General features: G+C 38.3%; 2 protein-coding genes across 2 annotated transcripts; both read right to left on the reverse strand.

Moving 5' to 3' along the window:
• Window positions 1-1,538: 1,538 nt before the first annotated feature.
• LOC130647147 (PXMP2/4 family protein 4-like) lies at window positions 1,539-2,561 on the reverse strand. The gene has a single exon (XM_057452905.1). The coding sequence runs from the start codon at window positions 2,374-2,376 to the stop codon at window positions 1,780-1,782; it is 597 nt and encodes a 198-aa protein (XP_057308888.1). The 5' UTR covers window positions 2,377-2,561; the 3' UTR covers window positions 1,539-1,779.
• Window positions 2,562-10,005: 7,444 nt separating this feature from the next.
• Window positions 10,006-10,893, reverse strand: LOC130647148 (PXMP2/4 family protein 4-like). The gene has a single exon (XM_057452906.1). It carries the CDS (start codon window positions 10,672-10,674, stop codon window positions 10,078-10,080), a length of 597 nt encoding a protein of 198 aa, XP_057308889.1. The 5' UTR covers window positions 10,675-10,893; the 3' UTR covers window positions 10,006-10,077.
• Between the last annotated feature and the right edge of the window lie 3,771 nt (window positions 10,894-14,664).

A 14,664-nucleotide genomic window follows, 5' to 3' on the forward strand; every position in this document is an offset into this window, starting at 1 on the left:
CATTTTTTGATATTACCATAGAGGTATTTACTTTATTTCTACCTCCATGATATCGCTAATTTTGTTTTCGCGAAACCGACATAAGGCTTTATTCGCTGTTGTGAAATTCTTTTTTGTACGATTAACCATGTGTTATTTTCTCCTAATATGTATATTTTTTGTATTTTTTTTTCCTGCAAATCTTAAAATCATTGTTCTGATATCTCAACCTCTTCCCCAGGGTCTTGTGGTGCCTGAGCCGTTGTTACGGAGTGACCGCTATCAACTTTATCAACAAGCAAATTTCCCCGGTAACGAGGTTGCTGATTTCTATTTACAATAACTAATCTTCGCAAAAAAATCCGTACTTATTTGCGTATTCTGTTAAGAAAACTTTTTACAAGCAGGAAATTTTAAAAGACCTCAGAGACATGGAAGTTATATTTATTAATTTATTAGTCGATGAAAATCCACTCATGCCAGAAGAAGAATGCAAAAAAAAATATATGTTGTTCAGTAGTTTTGCTAACGTCAGCAATGTATATACAATTCCTTTTTGGAAAGATTTGTTTATCCGTTGCCTGTAATGTACGGAGATTAAATCGCTGTCCAAGAAAATGTATATAATCATGTATTTTCAGGGGCGGGCTAAGGCATAGCAGGAGATTGTAAGATTTTATTGACAATCAACGAGCGAAGCGAGTTACGGAAACAGGAGTCCTAAAACACGTAAAACGGCTATTTTTAGTGAGATAGCTGCCGGTTCGCTGGTTGGATAACATCAATTTTCATGCAGTGATAGAGACACTCGTTGGCAGAAAATAAAAATTTATTACTTAGCAAAAAAAGTGGATTTTTATGATTTTTCATGAACGCTTAAGGAAATGTGAGGGTTTAAAGATTTTGCTGATATCAGCAAAGAACCGCCAATGCACATAAAAGCTCTATCCTATTGCATTCATTGTGTTGAGCGGGAAAAGCTGATCAAGAAAATGTATGGGTCATGTCCTTTGACGAACGGTTACAGAGATGTTGTGGTAGTGTAAAAACTCTTTGATGACGTCTTGTCTGTTTCAATTAGAGTGAGGTGACCCAGCTTTAGGGCACTTACGTAATCTAATCCTAGCTGGTACCAAGTTACCCATGCAAGAGATGACGTCATTCATTTCCAAGATATCAGGCCTCAAACATAAAAGTATAACGCAATGGTTTCAATAAAAATGCTTTTGACGTCAGTCTAATGCATTGACGCCGCGCCGTCACGTCAGAAAATTTATCAAATAAGACATGTAACTTTGGCTACATCAAAAAAAATTGAACACCTCCACAGCTTTCGTAATAATACAATAGACTAGTCGTTACCCCGTGGGTAAATTTACAGGGTCGCCTGTCCCTTATATACCGCATTTCGCTACTTAAAGTACCATTTTTCGCAGAGAAAGACAGGCAACTGCTTTCGTAATAGTATAATAGACTAGTCAATTGGCCGCAGATAAATCTACAAGGTCGCCAGTTCTTTATGCATCGCATTTTGTGTTTTAGTAGCACAACTCTCTAACTTAGCGTGGTGATCGCACAGAGACAAACAGATAACAGCTATTATTACAGAGATATTTAAAATGTATTTTTTATTCTGACGTAACCGACATGAAGAAAGAGGCGAGTGTGTAAACGATTCTGTGGCTACATCTTCCTTTGTTCTTTCCTTTTTAGTTCTGAAAAGATGGCGGACTCACCAAGCTTGTATCATTGTTTCTAAACTTCCACAGTAAAAACATTAATCATGAATAATTCTATATATCATTTTTCCACAGCTTTATGTTTTGTCGTACCAGAAGTTAAATCTTCAATCTTCTGAAGAATTTGCGGTAACTGCGGTTGGTTTTTAATGTATGACAAACAGATTAGCCAAATAAAAGATGCACCGGACATATAAACAACACGTAATACTGGAGGAACAAACGCAAAGTTTATAACTTGTGCTGCAGGCCAAAACATACAGGCTGTAACATATGTTGGTAAAAGTTTTCGTTTTAATTCATCTTTAGTTGCATGCCATGGTTTGTGCTCAAGTTTTCCCATTCCAACATAAAATATGCATAAACTTGGTATGGTAAATAAAAATTGATCTATAGCTAACTTTAAAAGTATACTTCTTGGAGATTTACCTGGAAATTTACGATCTAAAAATCCATAATAATAATAGTATACTGGTCCATAGTAAACAAACCCCACGGTGGCCATGTTTCGAAGTCGTGTCCAATCCACGCGGTTCAAGTTTTTATGTTCGATAGCTTGACAAGCCAGATCCGCTCCACTGATTAAACTGGTAAAAGTCACTATATTTGCTGCGAGAGGATATTTTTGAAAAGTACGACGTAACGTTGAAAGAATCATTCTCTTCGTAATTTTGTAATTTGCTCTTCCAGTTATCAACTAAATATCTGCAACTTTACACTGCGCTTAGAAATGCTATTTTCCTGTCCTTTGTATAAAGCTAACAAACATAAACTTGCTGTAAGAATACGCAGATATGAATTTCTTCTACAAACAATGCATTTTTATTGTTGTTTTCCACCCTCCACCTCTGTGTTTTCTATTGTTATTCTGCTAAAGATAATATATACTGTAAAAACATATGCCAGAAAAGAAAATATGTCATATTTTTTGTTTTAAGAATAATAACTGCTTCTTAAGCGTGGGAGCGTCGTGCGAGCTTTTCTGTAGCGACATTGCACAAAAACATTAACTTTTCGAGATATTCGTGGACTGATTAAAATTCAATGCCATGTAAATTTAAGCGTTAATGATAAAATACAGAACTTAATCTCAGAAATAAAAAATACAAAATACAAAATAAGAGTACTTTTTCCTTGATAGTTGTTTGTTCTGCGGATTACACCGAACACTGCCCTACATATAGAGGCCACGTAGCCGTTTATATATTTTCAGTCTTTATTTCGGTTTATAATATACAGTTTTCTCGCTTAACCCCGACATTAGACTACCAAGCCATATTTTTATCAATAGCTGCCTGAAAAGTTTCCTAAAAAGATTTCCATGAAATAGGATCTCTAAAAAACTTTCTAGTTTTTTAACTTGAGTAGTTTTACAATTTTCGATAGCAGGTAATTATTTTCTGCATCTTCGATAATTAACTCTTGTGTTCTTTTCCGAAAAAAAAAAAGAATCTTGTCCAGTTGTTGTTGCGAAATACTTTTCAATGACTTCAAAGTAACTAAATGTTTGCTCTTTAAAACCATCATAAATTTTTTCGAAATAATTCAGCTATAAGTTTGCTTACATGATTTATTTAACGATCTCTACTTCTTCTCTTTATTACAAAGCGGCTCCATCTTCCAGCATTTCAAAGAATTTGAAACTCTAAACTGCTACAGAGGTTCCATCTTTCAGCATTTCAAACAATTTGAAGCTCTAAACTGCTACAGAGGTTCCATCTTCCAGCATTTCAAACAATTTGAAACTCTAAACTGCTACAGAGGTTCCATCTTCCAGCATTTCAAACAATTTAAAGCTCTAAACTGCTACAGAGGTTCCATCTTCCAGCATTTTAAACAATTTGAAGCTCTAAACTGCTACAGAGGTTCCATCTTCCAGCATTTCAAACAATTTGAAGCTCTAAACTGCTACAGAGGTTCCATCTTCCAGCATTTTAAACAATTTGAAGCGCTAAACTGCTACAGAGGTTCCCTCTTCCAGCATTTAAACAATTTGAAGCTCTAAACTGCTACAGATATTTCATCTTCCAGCATTTCAAACAACTTGAAGCTCTAAACTGCTACAGAGGTTCCATCTTCCAGCATTTTAAACAATTTGAAGCGCTAAACTGCTACAGAGGTTCCCTCTTCCATCGTTTTAAACCATTTGAAGCTCTAAACTGCTACACAGCGGCCCCATCTTTCCAACATTCCAAACAAAATAAAACGCCAAGCTGCTGCCACAATTCTCGTGGATTTTTCCTTTTTGATTTCCACAGGAAAAAAAATACATGTGGTGAATTTAAAGTACAGGATGTAACCAGCCTTTTGGGGTATCATAAACAAGACAGTTATTTTGAATTCATTCTAGTAATGAGTTTTTTTAAGTTCAGTGGACTTGTGAACGTTCATAGCAGACTTAGACTTTAGATCTTCGGTTATTTAGTTAAAATCTTTCCGATCGGAGTAGGTCTAGGTGTTAAATGCATTACTGATGAGATAATGCAGGCCTTCGGTTTGTTCCTCGAAAGTAACAAATATAAATCTTCTACAGGGAGCAAGCAAACATAAATTAATCTTATTTAGAAAATTTTAATCTCACTAACAGAAATATTCGCCACTATTACTTTAAGTCCAGAACTAAGGGAAAAACATTAACAAATGTTGATTTTGATATTTCTTTGCTATCAAAGTTTGTACCGTCAATTTATAACACGTGAAATAACAAAACAATGGAGCGTATTCACAGTCATATCTATAGTCAAGAAGAACAAACGAATGATGCTACTATTTTATCAGTAACATGTGATATGCTAAGCGCTTGCATATTTTGACCTTAAATGATTTTTCTCTGCATAGTTTTTTGTGGTAAAAGATTTTTTTTTTTTTTGAAGTAGGCATACAATACACAATTTCTTATTAAAAATGCAAAATGCAAGCATATAAACAAGTGATAATCTATATATATAAAATCATTTGTTATAAAAAAAAACTCATTATTTGCCCATGTAGTATACCTTTAGAAAGATATAAATGGGGGCTTCACGGACAAAACTTTCCACGGTCAAACCCTTATAAAACCGCTTTTCTCGCTCCCTCCCTCGATACCTTAAAAACTTATGACGTCACAGATTTTCATCATACCTTAAATGAGTCAAGTCACATGACCCACAAATCTGCTGACATCAACAAAAACCCCACATCATCAAATCTGCTGACATCAACAAAATTTGCTGACATCAGATCACGTGACACGCTATATGTGCAATATGGAGGGAATTTCGCATACTCAAAGGTCTGTCCCAAAAATCGCTGGTTGAATTCCCCATATAATAAAGGGTAAAATGAGTTAATTCAAGAATGCAGTCAGTAAACTATACAGCACTGTTCTATTACAACAGGGTAAAGGAGCAAATGTCGAGAACCCTTTACGATGAGGTTTAGGAAGAGGCACAAGAAGGGCATAGCACTGAGGAGAATGTTGAAAGCGTCGAACCCGTGGAGCACAAAAAGGCGATGAACGGTGCCTACAAGGCTTTTCGAGTAGACGGGTGAGGTAAGACTGATATCGACAGCTATATCGAGCTTGTCAAGGAGCAGGTTGAGAGGCTTGTCGAGGAGCAGGATTAGATACTGCCAAAGTTCAGATGCACCTGCGGGAACAGAGGAACCCTGAGATCGCGGTGAATGTGCTTTTTGTTAATCAGAAGAGTATCTACATTGCTCGCAGGTGAAATTTCATGATGGTCAGTGCCAGTTCAAAGCCCCTTTCATGCCGTATGCGGATTTTGAGAACAGAAACAAAATGAATCAGTTGAAGACTGATAGGAAGGGTAAGGCCCCATACACGGAGAAGCTCAACACTCACGTTCCCTGAGGATGGTGTTTGTATAGCAAGTTTGCGTATGGAGACGATCCCGATCCGTTGAAGTGTTATCGTGGAGAAAGCTTGTAGACTATCTGGAGAAAAAGGTAAGGCGGCTGTACGAGTTCTATCCACAGCAGCCTATGTCAGAATTTACAGACGTCTTGAAGAGAGAGCATGAAGCGGCAAAGACATGTCACATCTGCTTGAAAGCGTTTGATGATCTTGAGAATCGTAAAGTCAGAGATCATTGTCACTATACGGGGTTCTATCGAGGTGCAGCGCACGATCTCTGTAATTTGAAGTACAAGATTCCGAATTTTGTCCCGGTCGCTTTTCATAACCTGAGCGGGTACGATGCAAACCTGTTCATCAAGGAGCTTGGGAGAAGGTTTAACAAGGACGACATCAGCGTCATTGCAGAAAACAAAGAAAAGTACATCTCTTTCAAGGTGTCACTCCTAGTCAAGCTGGCAGGTATAACGGATAGAAATGGAAAGCCTGTGCACAAGAAGGTTGAGCTCCGGTTCATCGACAGCTGTCAGTTCATGGCATTTAGTTTGGATAATCTGTCAAGTAACCTGAGTGACGAGCAGTGTAAGAATCTTCGGCGGCTTTATCGGGATGAAGAGCACCTCAAGCTTATGCGACGGAAAGGTGTGTATCCGTACGAGTACATTTACAGTTGGGAGAAATTTAAAAAGATGGCGCTTCCACCTAGAGAGGCCTTCTATAGCAAGTTGCACATGAAAGGAATCAATGACAAAGACTACGTACATGCTCAGAAAGTAGGGGAAAGAATCACACCTGAGGATAATAAACAAGTAACCCTGGGAGACTATCACGATGTGTACTTGACAACCGACGTCTTGTTGCTGGCAGATGTTTTTGAGACCTTTCGCGAGACGTGTTTGAACCACTACAGGTTGGATCCCGCGCACTTTTACACAGCTCCCGGTTTAGCATGGAAAGCAGCCCTTAAGGAAACTGAAATTCAGCTTGAGTTGCTGACAGACATTGACATGCTTTTGATGTTTGAGCAGGGCATTAGAGGTGAAATAAGTCAGGCTGTGAAGCGCTACGCAAAGACTAACAACCGCCATATGCCTGACTACGAGCCTGAGGAGGCCAGCACCTTCATCCAATACCTGGACGCGAAAAATTTGTACGGCTGGGCGATGATGCAAAATCTGCCAACACATGGTTTTAGGTGGATCAATCAGGTCGAAAAGTTCACACCTGAATTTATTGACAAACTGGCGAAGAAAGATCACAAGGGTTATATTTTGGAGGTTGACGTTAAGTATCCGCAGGAGCTGCACAAGAGTCACAACGAGCTGCCTTTTTTGCCAGAGAGTATGAAGATTGGAAAGGTTAAGAAACTGGTGCCAAACCTAAACAGAAAGAAGAAGTACGTGGTTCACATTAGAACGCTAAATCAAACGCTCAAACATGACCTGGTTTTGAAGAAGGTGCACTGAGCGATCAAATTTGAACAGAGCGCATGGTTAAAGCCTTATATCATGAAGAACACGGAGCTTCGGAAAGCAGACAAAAACGAGTTCGAGAAGGACAACAGTGTGTTCGGCAAGACGATGGAGAACATCCGAAAACACAGAAACATGAAGCTGGTTACTGATGAGTTAAAGTACAAACAGTACATCATGAAGCCCAACTTCAAGGACAGCGTGCGTGAGTACTTGATTGGTGTTGAAATGGGAAAGACTGCGATCACCATGAATAAGCCTATGTATCTTGGGCAAGCCATAATGGACATGAGCAAGCTCGTGATATATGAGTTCCATTACGACTACATGAAGCCGATATACGGAGAGAGAGCCCAGGTGGGCTATATGGACACCGACTCCCTCGTGTATGAGCTCGAGACCCAAGACTTCTACAAGGATGTCGCAGGAGATGTAGAGGCAAGGTTTGATACTAGCGGGTATGTTGAACAACGGTCGTACGGGCAAGAAAAAGAAAATCATAGGCCTTATGAAAGACGAGTTGAATGGGAAGATCATGACAGAGTTCATCGCACTTCGGGCGAAGATGTACGCCTATCGCAAGCTGGATGAGGGTGAAGACAAGCGCTGCAAAGGCACTAAGAAGTGCGTGGTGTCAGAGGGTATAAGCTTCGAGGACTACAAGGACTGCCTTTCAATGGTACAGCTCTGTAGAGAGCAGGTCCTATTTGAGCATAAGAAGCACGAGATCTATACGGTCAACAGAAGCAAAATAGCAATAAACATAGACGACGACAAGCGGATCATCGCGGAAGATGGAATCAACACGTTTGCTAGAGGGTACATAGCGTAAGCAGTAGTTGTCAAAGGTGTAGTGCGGCTATACCTTTGCACACAGGGCTCCAATAAATGTAAACCTTGTTACTCCTCGCTGTACTCCTGCCGTACGTTCTGATCGTGTTCTGCTTTTGTAGGTACAGGAGGTTATTAATAAAGATGTCAGATCTCGCTGATATATTTGATGTAGTTGATACCCCAGCAGAAGCCTTTGAAGCCTTGAAAGATGCTATACGCAAAGGCAAGGGTCATCTTCTGCCGAAAAAGTGCACAGAGGGCTATGTTGACAAAGCATCAGATGAGGTGATCGACAAGGTACATGCTGAGTACGTTCAACGTGAGCTCAAGGAAAAGGGTAAGAAGACTGCCAAGGCCTTGTTAAGTCATGCTATCACCATGTACACGAAGGCTATAGGCAACGTGGTGCAGCTGGATAGTGCTGAGGGTCTAAGACAAGACCTAGAGGGTGACCTAATTATCCGAGAAAGCATGGCAGACCTGGGGATTCTTGTATACTCAGCCCTCGGCAAATTTCTAGCACCTCTGTTGGTTGCCGCCCATACAATCAACCACACACAGCTCAAGGTGTCCAGGGAGGGTTCGGAGGAGGATGATGAAAAGGGAGAAAAGGAATCAAGGTTAGGTTTTGAAGTAGTTCTTGTATGCTGTGGGGTATACAAGATATGAGCGACTCTTCTAGCCAACAGGTCATAACCAAGAAGCATCCCGGGAGTGTAGCACAGGGGGACAAGCTGGTGGCACTGATGAAGCAGAGGAAGGAACAACTGAAACAACAACAGGGCACAGTACAATCCACCAGTTTTGGTAGCAGTTCAGTAGCAAGTTCTGGAACCTCTACTGGTAGCAGTTCAGTAGCAAGTTCTGGTGCCAGTTCTGTACACTACTTCTATGGCACCGTAGGTCTCGCTGTGGCCGTGGGTATCGTTGCAGTAGTTGTGGTCTATAAGCAGAAACAAGGCAGCAACACTGAGTCCCAGGGTGGATCAGCAAAAGGGCCAGAGCCATCGCGTCATCACCAAGAGCAGAAGCCCCACGGCAGCCTCAAATTGACATGTTCAAAATGCGTTAAACCCTCGTATATAATGAAACATGAGCAGCAAAGGGTATCAAAGAGAAGTTGTTGATTCTCTATGGGAATCCGTCAGACTGGTGTCATACACAATTCTTCTAGCACTAGATGCAAAAAGGCGCTGGGAATTTCTAGGCCAGGAGCCAAAATGGACCTGGAGGACGGTTTAAAGCTTGCTGGCTATATGACAGGAGCGATATTATTCGACGATTATGCGATAAAACAAGGCTGGTATAAACGTTCCTTAATGTTTTCGAAATAAATAACTGTCCAGCAAAAAAAGCGTGTTTGTGTGGAGGGTAAACACAGCTTTGAATAAAATGCTAGACATTGTTAAAGATCCACATACGGCAATCTTTACTGTGCCGACAAGCTAAAAGAAAACGCAGCGTGTCCTGGATTTGCTTGAGAATGAGTACAAGCGACACTACTACAACATAGTCATACTATGCCCTACTATACAGTGGAATAGCACGTACCTCGAAAGATCTTCGCTATGGAAAGATGACTATGTTTTTCTGATAGACCTAAAGGATCAGCTCTTCGAATGGATAGGAAAATTGTCGTCCTTGCTAGCAGGCAAAGAAACATTGTTCATCATCGATCAAATGATCGCTGACGAGAGTCACGACAAAAAGCGTCAACCCTTACTTGAACTTGCCATCAGTGGAAGACACAGGAAGCACAGTCTCTAGCTCCTCACACAGTCGTATACCGCCCTACTGAAGAACCTTCAAAGGCAAAAAAAGCAGTTGTTCATGTGGTACCCACACGCAGGATCGAACATGAAGCTTATCGATGAGGAAACGAATCTAATCAGGGGAGACTATCAAGGCTCAACTCAAAAAATCCAAGCATGCTTGCTTGTACGTGAGACTGGAGCACCCTAAAAGCTATAAAATTCTCGAGTGATAAGTTCTGTCCCAAGCAACCTGGTTGGAATAATTCCAAAACTACAAGTTGTACTATGAGTTGTAATTCCTCTTTTTTATGTTGTACTAAGGCAGAAAAGTCAAGAAGTCGTGTGGGGAAGATTTTAACGCTAATCTCTTTCTTTACGGTTTTTCGACATTTGAAAAAGACTGTTATGTTAACAATTTAACGACATTTTGGTATTCGTCTCTATTTCTCGACAGCCTTGATCCTCGTCGTACCAGAAGTTAAATCTTCAATCTTCTGAAAAATTTCCGGTAATTGTGGTTGGTTTTTAATGTATGACAAACAGATTAGCCAAATAAAAGACACACCGGACATATAAACAACACGTAATACTGGAGGAACGAACGCAAAGTTTATAATTTGTGCTGCAGGCCAAAACATACAGGCTGTAACATATGTTGGTAAAAGTTTTCGTTTTAATTCATCTTTAGTTGCATGCCATGGTTTGTGCTCAAGTTTTCCCATTCCAACATAAAATATGCATAAACTTGGTATGGTAAATAAAAATTGATGTATAGCTAACTTTAAAAGTATACTTCTTGGAGATTTACCCGGAAATTTAAGATCTAAAAATCCATAATAGTAATAGTATACTGGTCCATAGTAAACAAGCCCCATTGTGGCCATGTTTCGAAGTCGTGTCCAATCCACGCGATTTAAGTTTTTATGCTCGATAGCTTGACAAGCCAGATCCGCTCCACTGATTAAACTGGTAAAAGTCACTATATTTGATGCGAGAGGATATTTTTGAAAAGTACGACGTAACGTTGAAAGAATCATTCTCTTCGTAATTTTGATATTTGCTCCTTCAGTTATCAACTTAATTTCTCCAACCTTGGAACTCCAATTTTATACTGCGCTTAGATATACGACTTACTGTCCTTTGTTTAAAACTGGCGAACAAAAAATTACGTTACAAATCCATAGATATGAAGTTTGCATCTCGTGTTGTGAACGACGAATCTTTGTTTCGTGTGTGGTTTCTCTCCATCACATTTGTTTTTTGTTAATCAGTTAATCATTTTGTTAATCAGTTCTACTAAGGTTAATTAAAAAGACGTAAGACAGAAAAACATTACCATGACAATTAATATGTTTTTAATCAACACGAATTGTTGATGAGGTTGTTGTTGATTCCATAGAAGAGGGTTTTAAATGTGATCAGTGCGAAAAAATATGCAAGACATTAAGAGGTTTAACCAGACATAAAAATAGCAAGCATGGCCCTACTTCTGTGGCTGAACCTCATCACCAAAAGCCTGAAAATAAATTACACCCTCTATACTTGAAGAAATACATCGGAGAATGTGCTTCCAAGCTAGCTCTAGATGAGTGCTATAGTGAAGAAACGAGAAAGGGTTTTTTGATGTTTCAAAAGCCAACACTAGATGATGCTAGATACACCTTTGAATTTATTAAAGATGTTGTAGCCAGTTTTAAAAACAATAGCGAAAAATTTTATGCCTCTTTTTACAAATGTGTTTCCGAGAATATTGTTTTCAAAAACTTATCAAAAAGAGCATCAGTTATCCTAGGATTTGAGTTAGCGAACTATGTACTTGCCCACCTAACAGGTTCAGTTGTTAATGGTGATATTGCAAATGTATCTCCAGGTACAAATTTTTTTACCAAAGGAAAAGCAAATTATTAAATATCTTGCAGGATATGTTTTTGGAACACTTTACAGACGTATACGTAATTCGAAACAAAGTCGTAGTATCTTGAATCTGCAAAGCATACATCTACTTATTGCTGGTAAATCAACTGACCAGGAACACGATACCGAAATCAATACACTAGTTCGCATTAAAGACCGAGGCGGCTTATGGACAGTAACATCAGAAGTTTTTGAAATTTTTTCCATAGTTGAATCCCATTTCCACCAAGAGTCTAGCACCACGCATAGAAGTATTGACAGTAAAAAAATGGTATCATATCTCATGAATAATGCAAGAATTTTATGCAATTACAACAAATTAAAAAATGCTTCAACTGAAGAAGTTAGTAAAGAGATAGCTTCGAATTTACTGGAACATCTAATCATGTTGTATATTCGTGTTCGTGTATATTCACTTGTGAAGGATAAATGTCAACGGCACAATGTTAAATCAAAGGCTAAAAAATCACGATTGTTGCGAACTGAAGTAAAAAAAACATCAAGCACTTTGGATCATGGACATTAGTCTTGAACAACAGACTATAAACTTGTTAAAACAGCTATTTTTATAGCTACAAACTTATAAAAAACATTATTTTGGAAAGAACAAGAAGTACACGGAAATATTCAACCTTTAAAAGTAAGTATTTTTGTATGGAACTTACAGAAAATGATTTCATACACATTCAGTTTATTGTGTGCTGCAAAATACTACCTTCAGAATAATGCTGGATAAATATTTGCCCATTGGGACTCAAAAATTTATGTGGAACTTATATTTGTGAATACTGGCCCACAGAATTTTCTAATCATACTCACCATCAGAACCATAAAAACAGAGTAAGGTGAAGCCAGTAATAATGTTTTTTAAGATGTGTGACTATAAAAATAACCGTTTTTGTGTGCTGCTTCTTCTTTGATTTGTTGATGACTCGGCGCCTTAATCATTTTCTTCATTATTTCTTTTTTTTACGACATGGCATAGACTCAACATCAATTTTGGCAAATGCTTCGTTGTCAATACAATTACCAGCTATTGGTCTGAATATTTTTTGTGTACGAATCGTGTTATCATTGTATCCAAAATCTCTAACAGTAGGATTGTCTTTTCTATACCCCATTGATCCTTGTCTTCCGAAATAATTTTCCAGTGGATCTTGGCAAAAGCGCTCTGTAAGAACATATGGTACACCATGTGACAATAGATATTTAATAAGCTCGATCGATGAATATGTTGTGATTTTAATACCTTCATATGTTTGCCATGAGATGAACATGTTAGATTTGGCATTATCAGTGAAATTTCCAGGTCTTGTGGCAATTGAGTCCTTCCAATCAGAAAAATATTTTAGAAATGTTTCAAGTAGCCATGTAAAGCGCTCGTCATCTTGTGATTCGAATGGTTTTAGAAACGATTTTGCTTTAGTGAGGCCTTCTTTTGGATTTTTTGATGTTCAAACAATCAAAGAACTTGTCCATCATCATACAAAACGTGGCAGTAGCTTCTGCTTCTGGTGGTCCATATGTTTGGAGTGCATGAAAAACTGATTCACTTAACACCTGTGCAGCTAGTCGGACATTCATCACAGAAAAGGGTGTGAGTTTAATATGGTTATTTGTGATTTTGGGAACAAGGTGGAGACCACAGTCCAAATCATCAAAAAAAAGCTTTGATATGTGATTCCATGTCAGATATTTACCATTGTTCCACATACTTCTTGTGCACCTTTCAGCCATTGAATTAGCTAAGCAGTTGACTGTGATGATTCCCTTGGTTTTGTTATGGTTGAAGAAGAAGGAATGCTTTTGATGGGTAAATTGAGGCAAGGCAATTCACCAGGATTCAATGTAACTCTGCTCTCATGACGATAATATTGATTTTCATTAAAGTGCCGTTGACAAATGAAGATCCTTTTATTTGCTATTCTGTCACGAAGTGCTTTATCAACCACACGATCTTTGGTGACAATAGCTATCAATTTTTTCCTCCACTGAGAATCGAACGTATTATCACTAGTTGGGACTTTAAAAATAGCTATTCCCTTGTACTTAGCTCTTCGTGATACTGTACAGCCAAATATTGAACAATTATCTCCAGGCATATCAATAAAAAAATCAAATTAAATTCTTTGTTTACAACAAAAAAGAGTAATCTGAACCAGAAAAACCGCCATTTCTAATTTACCGTGCCTGTAGAAAACTGGGTTCTAGTTTAATAACGGCCACAAAAGGATCAAAACAATGCTTCTATTGTTATAGCGCTCTCTTTTCCAGACTATCTCTTTTTCTTATGACTATAGTATTGTCACCGCTTTCATAGGTGGTCCTCCATTACGGAGTGCATTCAATGTTCCTGTTTAAAAGTAACCCAACAGGAGTTGCTTAACCCGTGTAGCATTTCTTTGCATTTTGCAAATAAAAACAGTTTTTAAAACTTAAAAGAGAAGATTTGAATAGAAAGATGTTAAATAATCGGCCTTTAGAGGAATTTTAAGATTTTCAAAACCGAGGAACGTGTCTAGCAGAAATAAAGTTTCATCAACGGAAGACAAAAAAGTCTCATTGTCGGACTTTAACGGATAATATAGATTAACAATTTTTGTATTTTTACATGAAGCCTACAAGTAAATTAAAGTCAGGAAGCAAGGATACCGTGTCAAGGCTACACGAATCACGGCTACGCGGTGGGTCAAAAAATATATTGTATGTAAAAAATAGCTACCAAAAATTTATATTGCCATGCTGTCAGAAATTAAACACAAATCATTTGACGTACGACATTGACGTACGACATTGCCGTGTTGATGTTATAAATGTCTCGCTACAAATATTAAACCTGCAGGCTTATTTTTTGAAGACGTTTCTAGATCTTATCTAAATTGCAAAGGGAAAAAAAAAATAAAGGACACTTGAAAAATTGCTGTGTTTTTTTCCTGTTAGAGGCGGTGACGTGACGCAAAATAATCACATCCAAGAACATTGTAAAAAGTAATACATCATTTTACGCTTTCCTGCATTGGTGTTTTCATGTTTACAAAACACGAAAATTTCGACAAAAATTTTCAAAACAGTAGGGCATTCGTGAAAGTTTTCACTGTTAATGGTCAAATGGG

Source organism: Hydractinia symbiolongicarpus, chromosome 6, assembly GCF_029227915.1.
Source record: "Hydractinia symbiolongicarpus strain clone_291-10 chromosome 6, HSymV2.1, whole genome shotgun sequence".
NCBI lineage: Eukaryota > Metazoa > Cnidaria > Hydrozoa > Anthoathecata > Hydractiniidae > Hydractinia > Hydractinia symbiolongicarpus.

Coding starts and splice junctions, on each gene's coding strand:
- LOC130647148 (XM_057452906.1), bottom strand. CDS start 10,674: ATGATTCTTTCAACGTTACGTCGTACTTTTCAAAAATATCCTCTCGCA.
- LOC130647147 (XM_057452905.1), bottom strand. CDS start 2,376: ATGATTCTTTCAACGTTACGTCGTACTTTTCAAAAATATCCTCTCGCA.